At 37.2% G+C, this 23016-nt stretch overlaps 4 protein-coding genes across 6 annotated transcripts; 2 read left to right on the forward strand and 2 right to left on the reverse strand.

The window, feature by feature from the left end:
- LOC109710110 (nudix hydrolase 8-like) lies at nt 1743-7034 on the reverse strand. Of its 2 annotated transcripts, XM_020232555.1 has the most exons (10): nt 6895-7034; nt 4739-4808; nt 4338-4585; nt 4194-4259; nt 3808-3945; nt 3564-3638; nt 2725-2775; nt 2583-2617; nt 2382-2490; nt 1743-2278 (listed from the first exon to the last, which is right to left on the reverse strand). In XM_020232555.1, exons 1-10 carry the CDS (start codon nt 6934-6936, stop codon nt 2102-2104), a joined length of 1011 nt encoding a protein of 336 aa, XP_020088144.1. In that variant the 5' UTR covers nt 6937-7034; the 3' UTR covers nt 1743-2101. The 2 variants fall into 2 exon arrangements, with proteins under 2 accessions (XP_020088144.1, XP_020088145.1); XM_020232556.1 differs by lacking the exon at nt 4739-4808 and having other exon boundaries at nt 6895-7025.
- Nucleotides 6759-10384, reverse strand: LOC109710109 (pentatricopeptide repeat-containing protein At1g51965, mitochondrial). The gene is made up of 5 exons (XM_020232554.1): nt 9622-10384; nt 7825-9132; nt 7504-7616; nt 7226-7382; nt 6759-7091 (listed from the first exon to the last, which is right to left on the reverse strand). The coding sequence occupies exons 1-2, from the start codon at nt 10342-10344 to the stop codon at nt 7930-7932; spliced, it is 1926 nt and encodes a 641-aa protein (XP_020088143.1). The 5' UTR covers nt 10345-10384; the 3' UTR covers nt 6759-7091; nt 7226-7382; nt 7504-7616; nt 7825-7929.
- On the forward strand, nt 10666-14493 carry LOC109710177 (deSI-like protein At4g17486). The gene is made up of 4 exons (XM_020232648.1): nt 10666-11004; nt 12362-12649; nt 13931-14011; nt 14163-14493. The coding sequence occupies exons 1-4, from the start codon at nt 10875-10877 to the stop codon at nt 14309-14311; spliced, it is 648 nt and encodes a 215-aa protein (XP_020088237.1). The 5' UTR covers nt 10666-10874; the 3' UTR covers nt 14312-14493.
- On the forward strand, nt 14964-18959 carry LOC109710176 (probable tRNA N6-adenosine threonylcarbamoyltransferase). 2 transcript variants are annotated; one of them, XM_020232646.1, is made up of 4 exons: nt 14964-15632; nt 17497-17652; nt 17978-18380; nt 18751-18959. In XM_020232646.1, exons 1-3 carry the CDS (start codon nt 15075-15077, stop codon nt 18377-18379), a joined length of 1116 nt encoding a protein of 371 aa, XP_020088235.1. In that variant the 5' UTR covers nt 14964-15074; the 3' UTR covers nt 18380; nt 18751-18959. The 2 variants fall into 2 exon arrangements, with proteins under 2 accessions (XP_020088235.1, XP_020088234.1); XM_020232645.1 differs by having other exon boundaries at nt 17978-18959.

Consider the following 23016-nt stretch of genomic DNA (forward strand, 5'->3'; position numbering starts at 1 on the left):
ATTTACCGACAGATATATATCGAATTGTGCTGGTCATAAAAAATATATGACTACCGATACATAACAATACGAAATATTTATTTTTTTTAGTAACAAATATATCAATTATTTATTATATATTTTTATCAAATTTTTAAAATTTTATTAATAAAATTACTTATTAATTTAAAAAATAAAAAAAATTGAGTTATTTTATCGGTACGGAGTTGTATCGTGGATACGACTCGTACCGATAAACACTTAAATTCTTCGTGATGGTATTATAATTTTGTGAAAAATGTAAGGGTGTTTTGGTAATTTAAACGGCGTCCCGTGAAAAGGCTTTTTTACGAGCGGTTGGGAATGCACGAGATTCAACTTGGAAGTTTTTCAAAGTGATTTGTTTTCGTTTTCTACAGGGAAAGTGCAACTTCCTTATTCTTTCTAACAAAGGACAATGCTACGTGTGTTCAAAAGTGTACCCAAAGTGAGCACACAGATAAATTTTAGGTGTAGAGACCGCTGCACTAATAGAGAAGTTATAATTTAAAACTTCTGCAACAATATAAAAAGCATGTACAATACTTGCGCACGTACTACCAAAGCGTATTTTCAAGCGTAGAGGTAAGGACGAAACAATTATTAGTAAGTTTGTTGAGTTTGTTGATCCTAATTTTTTGAATTGTGCTCTTACATTTAATATTATTTCTAATATTTAAAGTATTATTGAAGTGGAAAACTAAAATGAAATTCTAATTCAAGCCGAATAGCGCCTATTTAGTCATTTTTACGGAAAAAATATTCAAAAAGTTTAGTGTATGACTTCTTTCTAAAAGCAGTACTTTGGTAGCATTATGCACAACTATGCGCTTTGTATGTGTAGTACGATCTATGTAATTTAGAAACGCGTTGGTGGTACAACTTGGAGATATCCTTAGCAATGATCTTGTTAAAAAGAAAATAAAGTACACGAATCCCTTTGACGCTCAAAAAAAACGACCGGATGTTCTCCTTTCTCGAACTTTTGTCACCATGATAATAAACAAACTCCTCTAATTTATTTAGTAAGATTAGAAAATGTTCTTTTATTGCTCTTCTCTCTATGCACAGCTTTTACTTCAACTGGGAAAGTATTTTCTTAGACGAGAAAATTCTCCAAAGGACAAAAATTATGTAAAAGCATTTTCAAACAGAGATGATCGAATGGACACCGTTCATTTTATGCAGTCTCGTTCATCAAGTGCTTTGACCTGAGACCTGCGCCAAGGCCCGTGTAGGTTGTGTTCTAATTGTACCGTCATTATTTGGGCATTTGTTTCAACATACACGAGTTCGACATTCCTAAAAGTCACAAACTATATATTATTTAATTTACTAAAAGTGAGGCAAAAATAATAAAACTGGATCTACCTTTTGAATTCATTTGACTCAAAACAGGGGGTTAACGCCTGTAATTAAGAATTTTAGGCGGGAAAGGTGTATGGTGAGTCATTGATGGAATTTTGGCGGCAGCAAACCAACGGCGGTGAAAATATGTGAAAATATTAACACCGATCGTCTCTAGCGCAAATGACAAAAAATTTGGCTAATACCCGAGATCCCAAATTCGAATTCTAATTGATTCACATTTCCAACTAAGTTTATTTCTTTATAAAATAAACAAAACGAGTAGCATTCTGTCTCTCTCTCAGCAAAAAAAAAAAAAAAAAAAAAAAAAAAAAAAAAAAATATTAACCAGGATATTTGCAAGCCAAAAATAAAACTTGCAGCAAAACCTGCGAGCATAGGTGGGTTTAAGCCCCTTGCTCACAATAATTCTGTTTCATTACGGAATTGTTGAGCCCCGCACGTTAGTTCTATGAAATCATATACAACCATGTTCATTAAATCTGATCGAAGTCAACATGAGAACCATAATCAGATTCAACAAGTTTGACTTCATGTAAAAGTCACAACTCCATTACTATAGCATACGAGTAACCTATTATTTAATCTCTTAACAAGCCTCTTCAATTACATTAGGATAAAGTTGGCCACACAATACCATCAAACGAACAACTCCCCGAGCAGACTTCAAATAATTCTTTTTCACTTTTCTTTCAAAATTTCTTCCCATAACCCCTTAAATATCCCCACAATATAGATAAGACAATCTTTCGTCAAGTTTCGACATCATCCGGTTAGCTGTGAATCCGCGATATAAATTTTCATGTCTTGCAATGCATATATCGAGTATGTTCTTCGACATTCTGTCCTCCCTGTGGAATGGCTGGTCTAAGAACTCATCGAGAGGCATCCACTGCAAAAAAAATTTTTTTAAAAAAGCTCCCGTAAATTAATGGCGCAACTATTGTATAAGGAGGGGTTTATTGTCATGTTCAAATAAGAATCATCTGAATTACCGTTGCAGCTTGGATCTCCAACGCATCAATTGATATGTCAAACGACAATGGCTTAAGCATACATATGAATAGCAAATCAGACTTCTCAAAAATGACCTGATGTGCATGCCTATGAATGGTAAAGAAAAGAGAAGGAAAAATCATGGATTACGACACACTACAAAGTACAAACAACATTAAGAAAGGTTATGTTCCAGTTACCTGAAAGCTACCACTTCCAGGAAACAAGTGTCTATCTGATAACAGACAGGAACAAAAGGAATGAAGATTGTTAGGATTTCTATGATTAGATGAATGCAACATACAATTCCCGAAATAACAGATCAGAGTAGTTTCTCATTACCCCAGTTTCTTCCTTGACTTCTCTTATGGCTCCACAAAAAATATCTTCAGACTGAAAACAATCGATAAATTAGAAAGGCAATTGTCAGCTCATTGTCCTTGCCTGCTGGTGATATACTAATACCTTTGAATTTCAAGTGTACAGCACCAAATATTCTCAACTACAACATGTTTATGAATGCATCTGAAAATCAAGTTATGATTAAAGCTGATTAACTATAAACAGAAATTGTCTGCAAAAAAGGTAAGTAATATTTTCCCTCCAAAGAAAATATGTCGCGCAAATTGATAATTTCGCAAAACGTAGCAGCAGCTTGGAACACGTGAGTACTAAACTGTTATGTTTAGTGATCTTTTTAACATAGCAATATCTCTAAGATCCCTTTAGTTGCTGATAAAATAAGTTGTTCTTAGAATTCTCATTTAATAAACAATTGTAAAGTTGTTCTTAGAATTCTCATTAATAAACAATTGTAAATGCTTATCTCATGCTAAAACAATCAAATGGACTCATTTCACATGCTACTATTGTTACTGTTAGCTCTTAGTTTCTGTTTGCCTATGATTACCGTTGTCTGATCAACCATCAAAGCTTGACATCCAATCTAGTTAGAACTTTCTCATGATCCAACTCTTTTACTAGCAACATTCATAAGGAAATAGGTTACCATTCAATCTAATTACGTACTCTTTACTACAAGAAATAAACAACCAAGGAGAAATAGCATCAGTTTAGACCATCCGGGTGTATCCCCAATTTCCTAGTTTTCCTATTTTTAAAATACGAAAATTTTAAAAAATTGCTTGTATTGCAAATCCACCAACTGTTCTTCAATGTACCTTATCAAGAAGACCAGTGGGTAATTTCCATATGCACGAGCACCTTAGAGGGCATTTTTCTTTCACAACAAGCACCTAAAATATGAAAGGATGAATGTATTGGAAGGTTATTCAACCAACTGAAAAGAACAAAATGCAACCAAATACATCAGAACTGGAATTTTTCTTTCAACTTAAACACGTGTCTAACAGTAGAAAAATGCCTTAGCCGCCGAAGAATAGGTTGCCACACATAGTTACTAACCTCCCTGTTCTCATTGATGACAAATCCTCCTACACCAACTTGATGTGTTGCAGTAGAAGGCAGCATACAAGGCTCATTGGCAATCCAGTATGTTAGCATGACATATCCTGGCTCTGCATGGTGGTAACTGAATCCCGCCTGAGAGATATTTGCAGAATGATTAAGTGGAAGCGAACAAGCGTAAAATGAAAGAAACCAATCAAAACGATAACGATAATGTTGCATATCGGATCCTAAATGAGCAATTTAGTCCTGTAAATGGACATTCTTGAATCATAATATATTATAATGCCTTTAAGAATTGCAAGAATTTACAATTTCAAGATTGCCCATTTCCCAGAGTAAAACAAAGTCATCCTGAGATAGTGAGAGGATCCAAGGCTTGCCTTTAATGCAATCGGAACAAGATCAGCCTGATCTTCTAGTATCTTCAGCCAAATTCCTTTCTTTCCCTATGCTATCAAAATTAAGTTAAAAAAGCTAATTGTTGTCATAATAAATGCTTGCCGACATAGAAGTGTAAGAAAAACCTTTAGCCTCCAATAAGAAAGCGAATAATGAAGCATAGCAGCAAACTCATAGGAAGTGTCTGGCAGGCACTCAGGATTGATAATAGCTCCATCATATTCATCTTCAAAGGCATCAAGTAATCCAAGAGTTGTAGTCACGGGTGTATTTTGAGTGGCAACATTAATTCTTTTTCTCAGATAACTGTCGAAGACACTTGGTTTCCTTTTAATAATTGTAGTTTCCAAGCATGGTAATCTTCTTGTGAAAGCTGCAACATAAGTGATAATATAATTACTTCAGACAATCAATATGTAGATACTCCAAGAATTTATTAAGGGTTGAACATAAACACTTCTTATACATAGTAGAACTGAAATAGCAGAATTTCGCATTATTACGTAGCCCACTAGCTTCCACTCACCTTCTATCTTCCTGCTGAAACCAACATGAGTTATCATTGGAGTTCTCGTAAGAGGCAGCAAATGGTAGCACTTCAAATGTGAAGAAGACAACTCAATCAAAGCCATTATTTTGTAATGAAATTAACCAAAAGCCTGATTAGTAGGCACTGGCGAGGAACTCCGTCTCAAATATATAGCTCTCAAGAAAGATGAATATGGTACTGCAAAATGCAAATGGAGAAAGCACAGCATATGCCATTCTTTACCAGAAGCAGAAGCTAAAAATTAGCCTTCTTTGAAGGAATTTTTTATCAGCATATTGGTTTAGGTGGCATGATCCCTTTCCCTTTAACTAGCTTTATATTCCATTTAACAGATGCATCTTTTGCTAATAAACCAACCAGCTAGTTTGAAACAACTTGATAGTAGCAACTACGATGCAGTGATTCGGATTCTGATAGTAATACACAACAAAATGAAACATATTACATAATATTTCAGTACAATAATAATTCATAGAACATTCCACTTTTCTTCTATAAAGTAGAGTATGTTCCAAATTCGAGGGCCTTACTACTTTCCAAAGCATTATTCTGCATCCAAAAGGTTATATTCGTTGAGCATGTTCTCCCGTTTGGGATCTAAGCAACTGCCCCTTGCTTTTTATCACCATTATTTTTTGTCTTACCACTTCAAATTAAGATCATGGGGTTCGAGAAGCAAGAATTTGCAGGGACAGATTACGAGTCGAAAGGTTCTGATTTAGTTACGCAGAACGTAATTCAATGGTTATTTAGTATCTCTTAAAATTTTCAGAAATGTATCATTGTAAACTACCATGCAATTCCTACGTCCTATAAAAAATAAAAGCTATTGCAATATTAAACAATTCAGTTTCAGCAGTTAGATCAAATCACATTAGAAAAGAAGAACAGATTCCTCTTCCTATCACAGCAATTATTTGATACTACCATTATAATCCTTCTATATAAATGATAGCAAACTAACAGACAACACTGTAGGCATTTGTTCCTACCATATTGAACCATGTAGCTGTATATTTTGAACTCATTTGAGATTATTTCCTCGAACTGAAGAGCATATCGTCAAGCAATTCAGTCATAAACAAGCATAAGGACATGCCATAGATGGATTCACAGTAAAGACCAAACTAAGGAATTTTTTTAGATCAAAACCAATCAAAACTCTGGAATAATACAACAATAAGTGCATATCAATTATCAGGTCATCTTGTAAGTTGTAACTGAACTTATTCTACAGATAAAGTTTAGCCATTTGAATTTGTAGTTTTCTTCCCTCAAGATAATGCCTAAAGCATTTTCCTTTTCCCTGATACTAGAAGTGTAACAAGGACCACAATTAACCTTTGACAGGAGACCTTCTAACTTACATGGCATTTCTCTCCAATACTATTAATAATAATAGGCTATTTCCATGCGGTATAACTGATGTAACATCTTTAAAACTTTATATATGAATCCTGCCCTGATAGAATTACCAAAATATTGTGATGTGGTAATGGCATGACAAATAGCTTTACAGTGCACATGAAACCAATTTAAAGCTAGAGCCAAATAAAGAGTCCCACTAGGAAGGTCTAACAAAATACTTGATCCCACATAAAAGCATCTTAGTAACTTGATGGGAATTTGTTGGATTCACAACCTATGCCAGCGTCCAACTTGACAGCATATTCTGTTGCCTTTGAAAAAGTTACAAAGCATTTTATTCCATCACTAAACCAATCCACTTAAACCTTATCCCTATTGAAATTATCCTGATTGAACAGAAAAACAATACATAAAAAAAAAACTCTAACACGAGATTACAGAAATTCTCTTCCTTGCCTAGTGTCGTGTACAGCCCAACACCCTGCCTCTCTCAAGTAAGAGATTAGGGAGTTTTGGCAACCTTCCTTGAAAAGAATTTTAAAAAAACTCTCCACTTCTAATAACTACCTTTACAGAAAGCAATTTGGTTGATAACTATTTATGTTAAGCTTGAGAGTAAATCAAACGATGCAGAAGGAGAAAATGGATATCATTAAGACTCAAATGTAAGTATTACTGCAATGCACGACAGTAAAACACTGATGCAAATGAAAAACCTAAATCAACTATAACCAAACAAATCCACTTTATTTAGGGTTATTTACATTGCATAGTTGCCATGAGCCCTTGCATTGCTTAGTTGCCATGAACCTTTGTCAGCCTTTTGAAGCTTTTATATTTCGTGACTGCAGATGTGGAAAACATTTTAAACACAATTACTGTTTGACATGGTAGGGAAGTCCACACATATGGTAAAGCCGGCATGTTTCCAACAAGCTTCTTCCTGTTTGCTACCCCTCCTCTTTAAGAATCAGAAGGAACATACCAACAAAAGAGGAAAAGAAAATAGATTATAAATCAGCAATTGTAAAAGACACATAGTAGAAGCTATGCAAACTATTGCTGAACGTAGATAAAATTCATAAGGGCCATTACTTGGTTCAATGGTAAAAGTCCTTGGGCTCGCCACTATAGAGATCTTGAAAGAAGCCACTTCACCAAAGGTTCAGGTTACTCCAAATAATCCCTCCTGCGACCTCACTGTGGTGGGACCATAACTGGACAGTGGCTGCCTCTGTTGAGATGATTCATCCTGTTCAAGATAAGTAAGGACATAAAATTAGAAGTTATCAAACACATGTAGACAGTAACAATTACATGATCATGAAACATACTAAGATATAAAATTCCATATATTCTATGAGTTCTCATACCTCTGTCCCTGGCTTGGAATTGAATCCTCTTCTACTCATAAGCAGCTTCTGCAAAAGCAGTATTAAGACAATTCCCTCCTGTGCATCTTCAACAGTGTAATAACAAATAGAATCTGCAATAGAAGTGGAGCAAACTTTATTTTACTATGTTGAATTGATGGCGACAGTAAACATGAAGTAATAGCAGTAACTGTCTAACTGATATTACAAGAACTTTGTAATTCATATCAAGGTGCGATACCCAAACAGAAGGAACCATCTCAATCAACTATTAGACATGTAGGAATGTCCCTCGTAACAACTTAAGCTAAAAAATCTTACCTCTCTCCGATGCATTGCATCTGCAAGAGACAGCAGGTATACACTACTTGGTATTATGAAAAATCTTTCAAGGCATGTTGACTTATACATCACCCGCCCTTGCCATCATAAAGGGCTTACAACCCAACCTGTAATCCGACTTGGCTTCCGCACCCGTATTGCCCTATGGGGCCCACTCTCTAATCTTTCGAGTATTGAATACGTTATCGAGTCTGGAGTCAAGCCCTGCTGCTTCAATTTGGCATACAACTTAAATGCTTCTGTTGTCTTCCCACGTTTCTCAAGACAATCAAGTAAAATGTTGTACGTCACAATATTAGGAATGCATCCCTCTGTAAGCATCTCATCAAACAACATGCAAGCCATCTCAACCTTGTTTGATTTCCCAAAGCATTCGATGAGTGTACTATAAGTGAAAACATCTGGGTTAAGCCCTTTCTCCTGCATGTCCTTGAAACGCATGTAAGCTTCATCTAGGTCTCCATTCTTCCCCAGACAGTTTATCAAAGAGTTGTAAGTGATAACATCAGGTTCACAGTTACTACTCTCCATTTCTTCAAAGAGTTCAGAAGCTTTATCAATTAGACCAACTCTACCAAGGCTTGAGATGAGAATGTTGTAGGTGAATATATCAGCGGAAATGCCAGCAAGTTTCATCTTTTCATAGAGACTAAAAATATAAGATGCCTGCTTTAGTTTACCGAGAGCTGAAAGTACCATATTATACATGAGGGTATCAGTAGCTATCCCTTTTTCATGCATCATCGTTAGTAGATCCATTGCCTCCGATGTCTTTCCGGAAGTGCATAGTATCTCAAGCATTGACATGAAAGCATCCCTGTCTCCTTTATCATGAGAGCTCCACATACGACGAAATAAATTATGGGCTTCACTCGCATGCCCTAGCTTACTCAACGTCTTAACCAAAAATGCATAGATTGACTTTTTCATGAACTTATTAGATGCTTCCACAATCTCATCTAGTCTATGCAGTTGTCCTTCTGCTGCTAAAACCTCTAAAATAGCACTATAAGTGAATTCGTTGGGTTGGCAATCATTCTTGATCATGTTAGAGAAAAGGGAAATCGCTTTGTCTGCCATCCTATTTTTCGCAAGTGCCTCAATTGTAGTGTTATAAGCAATCAGATTCAAAGTACAGCCGTTTCTCACCATTTCTTCAAAGAAAGAAAGGATTTCGTCTTTCTTCCCAGTCTTTCCTGACATTCGGATGAGTATTGTATATGAATATGCATCAGGATCACAGTGCTTCCGTTTCATATCCTCAAAGACCTTGTACGCTTCATCAACCTACTTAACACCAAAATCAAAGTCAGCTGCAAATCTAATTTGAATATTTTAAGCAAATCTTATTTGAATAAACAGAATTACAATAAGGGAGATGAGATGAAATGTACTTTTAATTTCAAAAGCTAAAAAGCTCAAGATTTAATTGAGAGATAGAACCACACCATTCAAATAAACGTAAGCAAACATGCGTAAATATGCAAGCTTTATTTATCAGTACAACGAAGGGCTTCAGAGCTACAAATAATACAGAACTTCAAGTTCTCCACTTCATGGGACTAAGAAATGACATTCCAATTTTTCTTTTTAAAAAAAAGTTTTTAGTCAACTCACAGAAAATAGGCACCTATCAGAACAAATATATCATATCCACCTAATGTTTCATGCTTACTTCATGAAAGAAAAAAAAAAAAAAGAAGCAAAAGAACTAACGAAATCATAAAATTAAAACAGATTAAGGTGAGGCAAAGGGCGAGAGAAAGACCCACACACCATATCAGCTTTAGCTAACGCATCGAGGAGCATGTTGTAAGCAAAGATATCCAACTTGTACCCTCTCTTCCTCATGTCCTCGTAAACCCTAAACCCCCCTTCGGCGTCCCGATACCTCAGGTGCGCCTGCACCAAGCACTTGTAGGTGTAACCGTTAAGCCTCAGCCCCCACTTCTTCACGAGCTCCAAGCACCTCCCGAGCTCCCCGGCGCCGAAGATCCCAATCAGGATGTTGACGGTGGAGATGTTCCCCCTGATCCCGTCCCGCTCCATCTCGTCCACGAGCCTCCGGGCCTCGTCGTCGGCGGCGGCGCGGGCGAGGATGCAGAGGAGGCGGTTGTAGGTGAAGCAGTCGTGGCGGAAGCCGGGGAGGGCGGCGGCGAAGCGGAAGAAGGCGAGGGCCCTGTCGGGGCGGCGGAGGGACTTGAGGATCTCGCTGGCCTCGGCGGGGGTTAGGGTTAGGGTTAGGGTTTGGAGGTAGTCGGAGAGGTCGAGGAAGGGGTCGGCGGAGGAGGGGGAGAGGAGGATGTGGGCGGCGCGGCAGATGAGGTCGCGGCGGGGGAGGGCGTAGCCGCGGGGGTCGCGGAGGAGATCGGGGGGGTCGACCTCCACGGCTAGGGCGCGCCCCGACGGGTCGGATCGCACGATGCGGCCGCTGTAGCTCGTGGCGAGCCCGCGGCGGGGCGCCGAGAGGAGCGGCCCGAGGTGCCGCGGCGGCCGCATGGTGTTCGCGAGCTCCTCCTTTGGACCCGAAGCGACGCGCTTGATCGGGTGTTAAACAACATTTTGACACGAAAAGAACAAGAAAAGCCCAGCGAAGCCCAGCCCATTTTTTTTTGGGCCGTACCTGCGAGAGCACGGCCCACACCCACAACTTCAAGATCTCTCTCTGCCAGCTCAGCAGGGCCCCACGTCTCTCTGCGACACGTGGACCATCTCCACCGAATCCGAGCTGTCCAATGATTTGTTGCATTGTGGCCGTCACCGTGGACCATCGGGCCCCACGACCTTCCCTCCCTGCCTTCTCCTTTGATTACTGGTCGTGTGCGTGGACTCGTCCCGTCCTCTCCCTCTCTCTCTCTCTCTCTCTCTCTCTCCGCCCCTCTTCCTCTCTGACCTCGCACTGCTCCCGCTTCGTTCGCCGCTGATCTCTCGCTCCGCTCAGCCTACCCCGTCACGAGATACCCTAGATCTCCTCCGAGGAAAAACACTAGGGTTTTAGTGCTAGGGGGTAAGGATTCGAGGGGGAATCAATGGGAGCGTTCTCCTCGAGCTCGCGGTCGTCGGAGGGGTTCCCCGTCGTGCTCAACGTCTACGATCTCACCCCGCTCAACGACTACCTCTACTGGTTCGGGATCGGGATCTACCACTCCGGAATCGAAGGTGTCCGAATCGTTCTAATTAGCATCTCTAGCTGCGATTCTCCTTTTTGAATGCTATTCCTCTTTTATCTTTGTTTTGGTTCTAGTTTTGTTTTCGGCTATCTTAGGATTGCTGCGATGTTGAGTAGATTTTGACTGTTTCGATGATTGGTTTGCTTTTGTTTTATTTGCTTCCATCTGTTTCCTCCGAGTGTGATTAGATAATTGGCTGTGTTTAGATCATAAAACTTGCCGGTGTTGGTTGGGGTGGTGAGGTTGATATGTTGAGTTTTAGATAATGTGATTTTAGTTTAATAAGGTGGTTAAGATTCTACTTTCAAAATAATTTGCTCTCTTATCCATGTGGTCACAAGTTATCCATTAGCACATGAGAAGTGAGGAGGCCGAGGAAAATAAGTTGTCATCGATCATCTGTCAAGACAAATGCCATCTCTCACTAAAAGATCCTAGATCAATATGTATATATTTGTGTAATTTTTAACTAGCTCCGGCCACTAACTGTAAAGCTCATTCTTTTGTTGTTCTCATCAACCTATAAGTCCACTGACTTATACAGGAGTTACACGGTGTACAGAAACATTGCAAGCCACATAATCACAAATAGAATACTTCTGCAGATATATTCATATGTACTTACTTTGTCTTGTAGGATATGGTAAGATTCTACAGATCTTAGACATATGACATATCTCATTAGACAAGATTCATCTGTTTGTGTCCTGTCATAGTAAAATTTGGATCTAAGTTCCTTTCCCTAGCATTTAGCTTCTTTTTATTTCTTTTTGTTTATTTACCTAGTTATGGAGCTAATTCAAGCATTAAGCAGTATTACATAATTAGCATCTAAGTTGTTTTGAAGTTGTCTTTGCAGTGTGAATATTGTTGATGCATGCTTACAGAAATCATACTACACCTTGTTTACTGACTGTTTTCCTTCTCGATATCAATGACTTAAAAAAAGAAATAAATCATATAATTGTTCGCTCATATGTCATATCACATATCTGCACTTCTTTCATTGTATTTTTTTCTATTCAAAAAGCCTTGTAATTGCTTCGAGAAAATGAAAAAAAAAAACATGCAAGTAGTGCATTATAGGGCATTTAGAACAATTTCAAGCTGAATAAGTCTGCTTTTATTGAGCAGTTTGGCTTTTTAAAGTTGATGCCCACGTCAAGTGTATATCTTTAATTTGAAAAAGCTAAATCACTCTCTAGTTCTCATGTTAGTAAAGTTGACTCATCAAGAATATCCTAGGGAACATTCTAAGGTGCATGTAGCACTGCTCTTAAGGAGTTGTATATGCTTAATATTTTAATGTTGGTTGTTTATGATTTTTCTTAAATGTTTCGAGACAGTCCATGGCATGGAGTATAGTTTTGGGGCGCATGATTACCCGTCAAGCGGGGTTTTTGAAGTGGAGCCGAAGAAATGCCCTGGATTCATCTACAGATGTTCCATTTTGTTAGGCCGTACAGATATGCTGCCTTCTGAATTCCGAGCATTCATTGAGAACATGGCTGCTGACTACCATGGAGATACCTATCAAATCATTTCTAAAAACTGCAATCACTTTACAGATGATGCTAGTTTGAAATTGACAGGGAGATCTATTCCTGGTTGGGTTAATCGACTGGCCAAGATAGGTAAGCTCATTTGCATTTTTCATTTTTTTTTTTTCTTGAGATATTTGCATGCGTTATCCTGCAAAAGATCTAATTGCTTATATCCCTTCCGAACTTTGTATTTTCATGTATTCCCTTTAAAAACTTTGTTTCTTATCATTGGGCCCTTCTACCTATACAAATGCCCCTTCTTACAAAAATTACTCATGAATTGGACGATTGCCAACTTAAAATAAGGGCATGTTTCAAGAGGCTACAATTTCAAGGGATATTCATGAGATCCAAATTTTGAAGGTGCCTAAATATAAGTATAGGACTTTGCGGTGATATGTGTAAATGCCCTTATATTGTTTATTCTGAACTTTCTACTCTGGATGGAGAATAGCTTCTTTTGCATTATTTTCCAGTCGTCACTCTTTAGAATTCCGAGCAATGTAAGTATTCTTCTTGGCATTTGATTCCTACTGGATATTACCAATTCAAACTCAGTATTTAATTCTAATAGTCAAGATCCTGTGAAGGAAATTCTGCTTCCTTGCTGCAAAAACCTTAAACCTTTATTTTCCACTAGTTCTATCATTTTCTATATTCAAATTAATTAGTTGAGAGCAACATTTCTGAATTCCTTCCCTTATTCATTTCATGCAGGCTACTCAGGTTAATTAGCCTGGTTTCAGCCTAACCAAATTAATTTGTTTAGAGCAATTATTCCAGGAAACTCATCTACAAGTGCACTTCTATACTACATTTGTAAGGCAAATGATGCAGAACATCCATTATAAGAGTTTAAAAATAGCCTGTAGAACTTAGACCAACAGCTGTGCATACGAAATTTCCTAACAACAGAAGAATATCAAGGAAATATGTAACTAAAGTGAATGGCTTAGTGAAACATGGACAAATAAGAGCTTGTAATCTATTGCATCTTGAGTGCAAGGTTGATTCTCAATTGACATCCACTGCTCAAAAGGAAATCCAATCATCTCTTGGGTAATTTAGCGAAATGCCACATCATCTATTATGGCAGCTTAATTTCATAGGTCATATTGTCCAACTGAACATTTTACATTGTAGAAATGTCATCAGGTGTGAGGATTGGGAGCATTATAGTGCTCCAAAACATGTTAGCATGTAATATCTCTTGCCGGATTTGATTAATTTGTTTCTTTGACCTAAAATAAGTATTAGCAGTTGTGTGAATTCCTATTATTTTCACTCTTCTTCATTCATTGTCGTTATAACTCTTACTGGTTTTAGCTCCTATAAACCTGAAAATGGTAGCTGATCTTATCTTGCTTTCAGGTGCCCTTTGCAATTGTCTTCTACCGGAAAGCATGCGAATGCCACCGGATAAGCAGATCGCGGAATACCATGGTTACCCAGGTATGTTTAAAAAAATAATCCCTGGGTGATTTTTTAATCTTGTGATATTCATGGATTTCTTCTTGTTAACTGGACGCGAGTGATAATGTTTGTTTTGATCACATAACTTAAATGCACTCTGCCCCCTTTTCTTTTTCTTTTTCATGTGAAGACCGCTCAGAATCGTTTTCAATGATGGCCGCTGCTGTGCTTCATTCCGCAGAGAGTGCCGACGATAGTGCCGATACAGATCAAGAAAAACACCTTCTTTCGTCATCTGATGGTTCCGAAGTGACTTTGATAAAGGAGGTTCAAAGATGAAAAGCTTCAGATGTCCCCAAAAATAATTATGTTATCACAGCCATTGTAATTCTTTCATTAGCAGCTCAATGTTTATTCAATCCCATCCTTGTTGTCTATGCATGATAATTGTGGCTCTTTTTTCTCTGCGTAATTCAGGTATCAGCTGCTTTTTCTTTGAGGTAGTATAAAAATGTTGGTTTGTAAATCCTGATTTTTGCTACAGATGGATTTCTTAAAAAAAAAAAATTATAAAAAAATATCATGTGCGTTGTGTGTGGTCCCTGATTATTTGTCTTGTAAGTGATAGCAAAGGCAAAAGAGTAGTCTCTGTGGCTGGTCAATGAGGTTTTTTGGTTTTGGTTTTTGTTTTTTTTTGTTTTTTTGGGGTGCAGTTTTTATTACCATCTCAAAGTATAAAGTAGAGAAATTAATTAGAAAGCGCTTTTGAAATTTTAATTTAAGCACCAGACGAGTATATTCAGTTGATCGAGAGGGAGACCGACCCGGCGTATGAAAGGCCCAATAAAGAGTGGGGCTTGGTCCTGTGGTTTTTACAGTACCTAATCAAAATGGGCCGATCAACTTGGGCCGATCGTAGTAAAAAATGTTTGCCACTAAAGTTCCACCGAATTTCGAAATCACCCTTCTACCCTAAATACTAGTATAAAGTATAAACCCCTCTCAGTGTCCTCATCCCGACCATCCCCTTCGTTCCCGCCCCCAGTCGTTCGTTCCTCTTCCGCCCTTTTCCAGCATTGTCGGAGCCAGTCCACGGAGCGCTATGAAGAAGCGGCTCGTGGCGATCGGGTTCGAGGGTTCGGCGAACAAGATCGGGGTGGGCGTGGTAACCCTAGACGGGTCGATCCTCTCGAACCCTCGCCACACCTACATCACCCCTCCCGGCCACGGCTTCCTCCCCCGCGAGACCGCCCACCACCACCTCCGTCACCTCCTCCCCCTCGTCCGCTCTGCCCTCGCCGACGCCTCCCTCTCCCCCTCCGACGTCGACTGCCTCTGCTACACCAAGGGCCCCGGCATGGGCGCCCCCCTCCAGGTCTCCGCCGTCGCCGTCCGCGTCCTCTCCCTGCTCTGGAACAAGCCCATCGTCGCCGTCAACCACTGCGTCGCCCACATCGAGATGGGCCGCATCGTCACCGGCGCCGAGGACCCCGTCGTCCTCTACGTCAGCGGGGGGAACACCCAGGTCATCGCCTATAGCGAGGGGAGGTATCGGATCTTCGGAGAGACCATCGACATCGCCGTCGGCAATTGCCTTGATCGCTTTGCCAGGGTCCTCACTCTCTCCAATGATCCCAGCCCGGGTTATAACATCGAGCAGGTTTACCACCCTTTTCTTTTTCATTTCTCCCTCCCCCTTTTTTTTACTTTTTTTCACCTAAAATTTACTTTTTTTCCTGCCTTTTCCTTGAGAATATTATTTACTAATGATATCCTTGGATCAAAATTGGATTTTTTTTTTTTTTTTTTTTTTTTTTTTTTTTTTTTTTTTTTTTTTTTTTTTTTTTTTTTTTGTGGTGAGTTCTTATTTGCTTTGACTTGTGTTCACTCTGGTATCGTAAACTTCGATTAACTAGACATGGACACTGCTGAAATAACCACTTTGTCAAATTGCACCGCATCTATGTCTATTTCTTCAATTTTTACAGTATATATTATATTGTTATGAATGAGCTATAATGCATATACAGTTGTTTATTCTCTTCTGTGTATTATGTTTGACACACTTTCGTTGTCATTTACATGTATTCTTTGTGTCCTAATTATCTGCTTAGGATTTTTTTAAAAAAAAAACGCTTGTCAAGGATGTTTATGCACTTTATTTCATGCCCATGGCCGAGCGCCTTTCTCCTGAGAAATGAGGTGGCGTGGTATTCCATGGGAGAGGTTTATATTGTGGCACACTGTAAAAGGTGTGATGGGCATACATAGAGATCTGGCTTCCTTTGGCCGCTTTGCTGTCTTGAGTAAACCAGTCAGAGCGAGGGGATAGGCCAACATTTTCTGTCTTTCATTCAATTTGTTGTATATTTGATTGTTCTTTTTGTTTCCCTGTATGTTGATATAATATTTAGAAGTTATTTTCTGTTGGACAGAAGTTCAACCTTATGGTTTATGGTTGATTTTGTCTCATTTCTCTTGATTAAGGCTAAAGTCAATTGATCTTATGTTGTTTAGATAGTAGTTTTTGATTCTGCAGGTAAATGACTGATGATGCAGTGATGATAATAGAAAACTTTTTATGTCAATATTCCGTCTGTTGGGACTTGGGAGTCAAGAGCTTGTTATTCGATTCTTTGTAGATAGGGGGATTATTATATGCACTTTAGTGCGAATTGAGACACGCAGCTGAGTAGCTGACAGAAAAAGAATATGCTTTAATTTGTGTTAAGGAAGATGGATTGAAGTACAGTATTAAATGGATTCTTGAGTTTTGAATAATAGGCCTGTGAATATTTGCAGGGAGATCAAGCTTTATAATCAAGTTTGTTTCACCAGGGTCTCCAATGAGCACGAAATTTAGGACAACAATTTCTTTTCTAGATATAGTCGGTCTGATCTGTTCTAAGCAGCTTAATTTTTTTTTTTAATGTTGTTCCCTACATTATTTTTGGAAGCAATAAAATGATAAAGCATAAGGATATTTGAATGACCATATCAATTGCTTTTTTCCCTTTTGATAATAGAGGCATGGCCTAAAAGTTTCTTTTTTATGGCAAACGATCATATACCACAGAAAAGAAACGTGATGCCAAACTGCCTTTCCTGCCTGTGTTTAAGTTCTACTTCTTTCGAACTTAAATTAGGAAAGGAAGACTGTATAACATTATATCTTCTAAATGCATCTGTTGTGAGTCGTTAACATCTTTCGCTTTTGCTATTTAGTGAAGGCATTTTTTTTTTCAATTTGTATTTTGCTATCTTTCAGGTCAAAAAATCTCTGCATTTTAAGTAAATGCAGAATTTCCACTGTTGCTGTATTTTGAGGGCCTCAGACCTCGTTGTTTTGTCACATCAGTAGGCGTGCGCACTGCAGTTGAATTATTTCTATATCCTGTTTTGTATGTATTAAATATTGTATAACTTTGTAGAGGGAACAGACTGCTTTAATCTCGTCAGAGCCTCTCTGAAAGGAATACATAAAACTATTAAATCATCTAATAGGATTTATGTATGCCATCCAGCTTGCAAAGAATGGGGAGAAGTTTATTGACCTCCCTTATGTCGTCAAAGGCATGGATGTTTCGTTTAGCGGAATACTGAGCTATATAGAAGCCACTGCTGTCGAGAAGCTCAAAAACAATGAATGCACGCCAGCAGACCTCTGTTACTCCTTACAGGTTCGTTTAGCTTATTCTAATTCGAGCCTTTTTATGTTATACATCCATGTTTAGAAATTATCAAGTATATTCACATATATGTCCTAGCAAATCTTAGTTTTCATGTATGCCTTTCAAAATGTTAATCTCTTGCATGTATATTTGTACTTAAAAAAAAAATTGTCCTTCTTTTGAATTAGGACAGCTTTAAGAAAAGGTTTTTTTTCTATGAAATTGTGCTTTTGAGAATGTACAGAATTGATTTTATGGGGGTATATATGTCAACAAATTGTTTGCGTGAACATTTTGTATTTTGTTTATAATGTCTTCCTGACTCATGCTCCAGGAAACTGTGTTTGCTATGCTTGTTGAAATAACTGAACGTGCCATGGCACACTGCGATAAGAAGGACATCCTCATCGTCGGCGGTGTTGGGTGCAACGAGCGATTGCAGGAGATGATGAGGACGATGTGCTCAGAAAGGGGAGGTCGGCTTTTTGCAACAGATGATAGATACTGTATCGACAATGGGGCCATGATAGCATACACTGGTCTCCTTGCTTTCGCTCACGGCCACACCACCCCACTAGAGGAATCAACATTTACACAGAGATTCCGAACTGATGAAGTTCATGCGATCTGGAGGGAGAAAGAAGCGTGGTCATCGGATAAAGTTCAGAAGGATGCAACTGGTGAAGTATCGGGTACTGGAGGGCAAACATTGATTCCTGTGGAAGTAGAATCTTGAGGTATGTTTAATCAGCGTTGTCGTGCTAGATAATAAGATACTACTACAGCTAAATCACAAATACCACCCTTGCATTTCTCCCATATTCAATTCTCCCCTTGCATTCGATCACATGAGGAGCAAAATGCAATGTTTGCATTTGGCAAGGGTGGTTTTTGCTACTTGAAGCCTAAAATTAACAACGGATTACCAGAAACATCAATATCATGGAGCCGCGGTTAAATGTTTCCTTAATATATGATACCATAGTTCCCTTTTAGCTATCATTTATCTCCCAAGTTCTTCTCATCTCCTTTAGTTTCTGTTCTTGAGCATTAACTAAATTTATAGGCATAGCTAAGTTTGGTTTCATATAATGCTTGTTTGTGAAGGAATGTATATGCACCAGCGCTTCCACTGTGCATTAAAGAGAACTTTGTGGTACTTGATGGGTTTTATTTGTACCGCCACGGAGAATGCTCAAATTTATTGCAATCGACTGTACTTATCCTATTTAACAAATTTATATATAATGAACTGTTCCTAATTTATGATCTGTCACATTTGATATCTTCATAATCTCTTGGGGTTTTCTTTGTCATTTTCTTCTTGTAATAGTTTTTTATGAGGCCCTGTTTATTAGTATACTACAGTAGCTATTCACTGGTTATGATTGTAAATTTCCGTACATTGCGCGAGTTACAGTGGAATTGTTCAATTCCTACATCCAAACGGCTGATAAGTGGATGGATATTGGATACACACTCAGCATGTGAAAAAGGAAAAAAAAAAAAATCATAATTAGTATACTATACATCTGAAATCAAATTACAGGTTGTTTTGACGCTGTTGTTTGATGGGGTTAATTTGACATCACCCTTTTCATTAAGTAGGTGCATGGAACACGCAAAGAGAATAATGGAGGGAACTTAATGGTTTGGTTTTGCAATTACCCAATTCCCGGAATTTAAGTATGGAAAAAAGATATGCAGTAATTGCTATATATGTTCGGCTGTAGACGATCTATAGGATGCCATCAATAAAAGCTACAAAGACAACATACTTTTTTTTTTTTTTTTTCCTTAATGGAGATTGAAATTCATTGCCTAGATGTTGTTTATAGATAGGGCCATAAAATAGCCTTTTGAGTGACCATGACTCGTGGCAGTAAAAGAGTATAATAAAAGAAGTGCCTAGACATCTACTGCAGGACATTTTGGACATGTTTGTGATATATATATATATATATATATATATATATATATATATATATAGTCCGGCTACTATATTCTTATGAGTACGATCGCTCTCGTACTCATAAGTCATTTTCGATGATAAAACTTTCGAATCGACAATTCATACCGTTAAATATTATCTAGAGCATTTAAAATTTCTAAAAATTAAATTTTATAATTTTTCGACATTATTTACCTAACGATCAAAAGCTCACAAAATTGACAACTTTTAACGGCCGGTATGAGATACTTGCTAGTTTAACGGTGTAAAAGAATCGAAATAGGTTGAATTTTTGATAGAAAATTTTATTCACTATCTAGATAAAGATCAATAACTCCGATCTTAAATTGAAGGATTCGATCATCCATTTTTAGGACGTCGTTCGATTTTGACTGTTCATTTTATACCCGCTTGATGAACTTTATTATGATTTTGAAAAATTACGAAATTTATTTTTTAGAAGTTTCAAATACTCTAGATCATATTTAACGGAGTGGATCGTCGATTCAGAAGCCCCATTATCGAAAACAACTTATGAGTAGAAGGGCCCAATACTCATAAGAGTATAATAGCCCTACTCTCTCTCTCTCTCTCTCTCTCTCTCTCTCTCTATATATATATATATATATATATATATATATATAAGTCTATGTATAAATAACTCAGCTTTACGTATAAGAACCCATATATATTTTTGCAGCTGCACATAACCAGAGATCTAGTAACAAATGAAACAAATAAAATGAGCATACGAGTAACAACCTAGTGCTGTTGTCGCGTATGGCCGTGATAGACCCAGGTTGGATTACTTGGAATGTTCTATAATCCAAACACACTAACAAACTAGCTTCTCCTTGAATCATTGTCATATAGCATAATTTGTTTTCTACTAAAAAATCTTGGTTGAAATTGAAATATAAAATATTAGAAATAAAAAAAAACGTACAGAATTTATATGAAGTATGAACCATTCACTACAACAGAATTAGGTTATAGGGACACTTGTTTGGGACACTTTTGAGTAAGTGTCTCATTTATGCTAAAACTTAAAAAAACATCTACTTATGCCTAAATATAAAGCCCAATCCAACCAAAAATAAAAGATTACTCTACTCAACCCACCACACCCAGTCCATTTGGCCTTATTACAAACAGAAAAGAAAAAAAAAAGAATAATCAATTACCATCTTTTCTTCTCTCTTNCCACCTACCACCACCTACCCCCATCATCTCAACCTCCCATCTCTCCATCCAATGGCTAGAAACACACAAGTATCACTTAGGTGATACTTGTAAAAGTATTCTAGCCATACTCTATATATATATATATATATAAGCATATTGAAATTCCAACAATGATTTATCAAAAATTAAAAAGTATATAAAAATATTCAATTTATATAAAAAAATATAAATTTATATTGATTTGAAATAAATTATAATAATTATTACGTATATTACATGTACATTACATTCAACTAGTATATATAAAAGCCTTTTTAAAAGTACCATAGTTGGACTCTCTCTTTATCTATATATTATATATAGCTAGACTAGAACAATTATTAATAGCGTCGAGTTATTGGTATTATTAAGTTTTCAACCTTTAAATGATATAGTTAGAATGGTAGTGATCCTTTACGGTTTAGTAGATGGTTGATGAAATAGTATAATTTAAGGAGTAAAAATGATTAAAAGAGTTGATTTAACGGCGAAAAATTTGATAGCATTAAATGTTTAGTGCTGTTGATAATATTGTTATCGCACTCGCACACACACTCTCTCTCTCTCTCTCTCTCTCTCTCTCTATATATATATATATATATATATATATATATATATATATTCATTCATGCAATGAGCCACGGTAGTTTGGTGGACTTGAGTATACTAGTATTGTATTAGATCCATTATGTAATATCAAACGGGACTATTGATCCAATTAAAATAGTAGATCATTAAGGACAACGTCAACAACGAAATTAATGTAAATGATCAAATGAGTAGCAGAAAGAGATAAAAGAAGTACGTGCAAAATGAGGACATAGAGTTCTAGAACTGAAATAGCCTGTCACTAATATATTTCCATCAGATAATTGAGAAACAACATACTGTGATGATACTTTGTTACATAGAATGTATTTTAAGTATTTTGGCAGGTTGGTTATGTGTAGTGAGTTGCTGATGTCAGTATATTCGATTTGAAAATTTTCAAAATATACTAGCTATATTAGTGATGTGACATTTTCAATCAATCAAATAATTTTTTTTGAATTAATCTATCACATCATAATTATAAAAATATTTATTATATTTTTTTCAAACAAAAAAATATGATTGATTTATTAGTGCTTATACGGTACAAGTGTGATATAGTAAATTTTCTCCTTCAGATTGATGCGTGTAAGAGAGAGAGAGAATATAATCTTCGAATGGAGTATGGGCGAAGGAAGGCCTAGGTGGCCAAATTCAGATAAACCTAACCTCATCATCTTCGCCACATGCACCCCTTTCATATATGGTCGTACCCACCACAAGACAAATAGCTCACGAGCTCACACACACACACTCTACACACGTCCCCTCTAACTTGCTAACTTGGCCTAGTTAATTACTACTACACACTTCCGCTTAAACATTATTTTGCATGATAATTAATTAATCTCTTTCCCCTTCGCCACAAAACGTGCAAGAGCAAGCTCGCACACACACATATATACATATTCTCCTTCACTTGTGGGTCCAAAGTAACCACCCTCATGCCATATATATATATATATATATAGAGAGAGAGAGAGAGAGAGAGAGAGAGAGAGAGTTGATCTAGGATATTTTTACAAGTATCATCCTCATGGTGCTATCATGTTTTTAGCCATTGGATCTATTTTTTGATTACAAATAGCCCTTGGATCAAACATTATTCCACCTACCACCACCTACCACCACCTACCACCATCATCTCAACCTCACATCTCTCCATCCAAGGGCTAAAAACACACAAGTATCACTTGGGTGATACTTGTAAAAGTATTCTAGCCCTACTATATATATATATAATATATTAATATAATAATATATATATATATATATATATTATATAGTATAATATATATTTATTATATTATTATAAGTAGCAAATATTTTGGGTTATTAAGATTGTTTGACTCTTAGCTGAATAAAATTTAACGGTTATTGATGGTAAATAATGATCCTTATTGAGTGACGATTGGTTGAATCGTATGATTTAATTGGATGAAACTGATTATTAAAAGAATAAATTTATGGCAGTTGAAAAATTTGATAGCATCAAATGTTAATACTATAATATAATATATAGTCGGACTCTCTCTCTCTCCTCGTCGTCTCATCTCCTCTCTCTTCTCCTATAATATATATATTATATATATACATATTGAAGCAGG

This window comes from Ananas comosus, linkage group 5 (genome assembly GCF_001540865.1).
Source record: "Ananas comosus cultivar F153 linkage group 5, ASM154086v1, whole genome shotgun sequence".
Lineage (NCBI taxonomy): Eukaryota > Viridiplantae > Streptophyta > Magnoliopsida > Poales > Bromeliaceae > Ananas > Ananas comosus.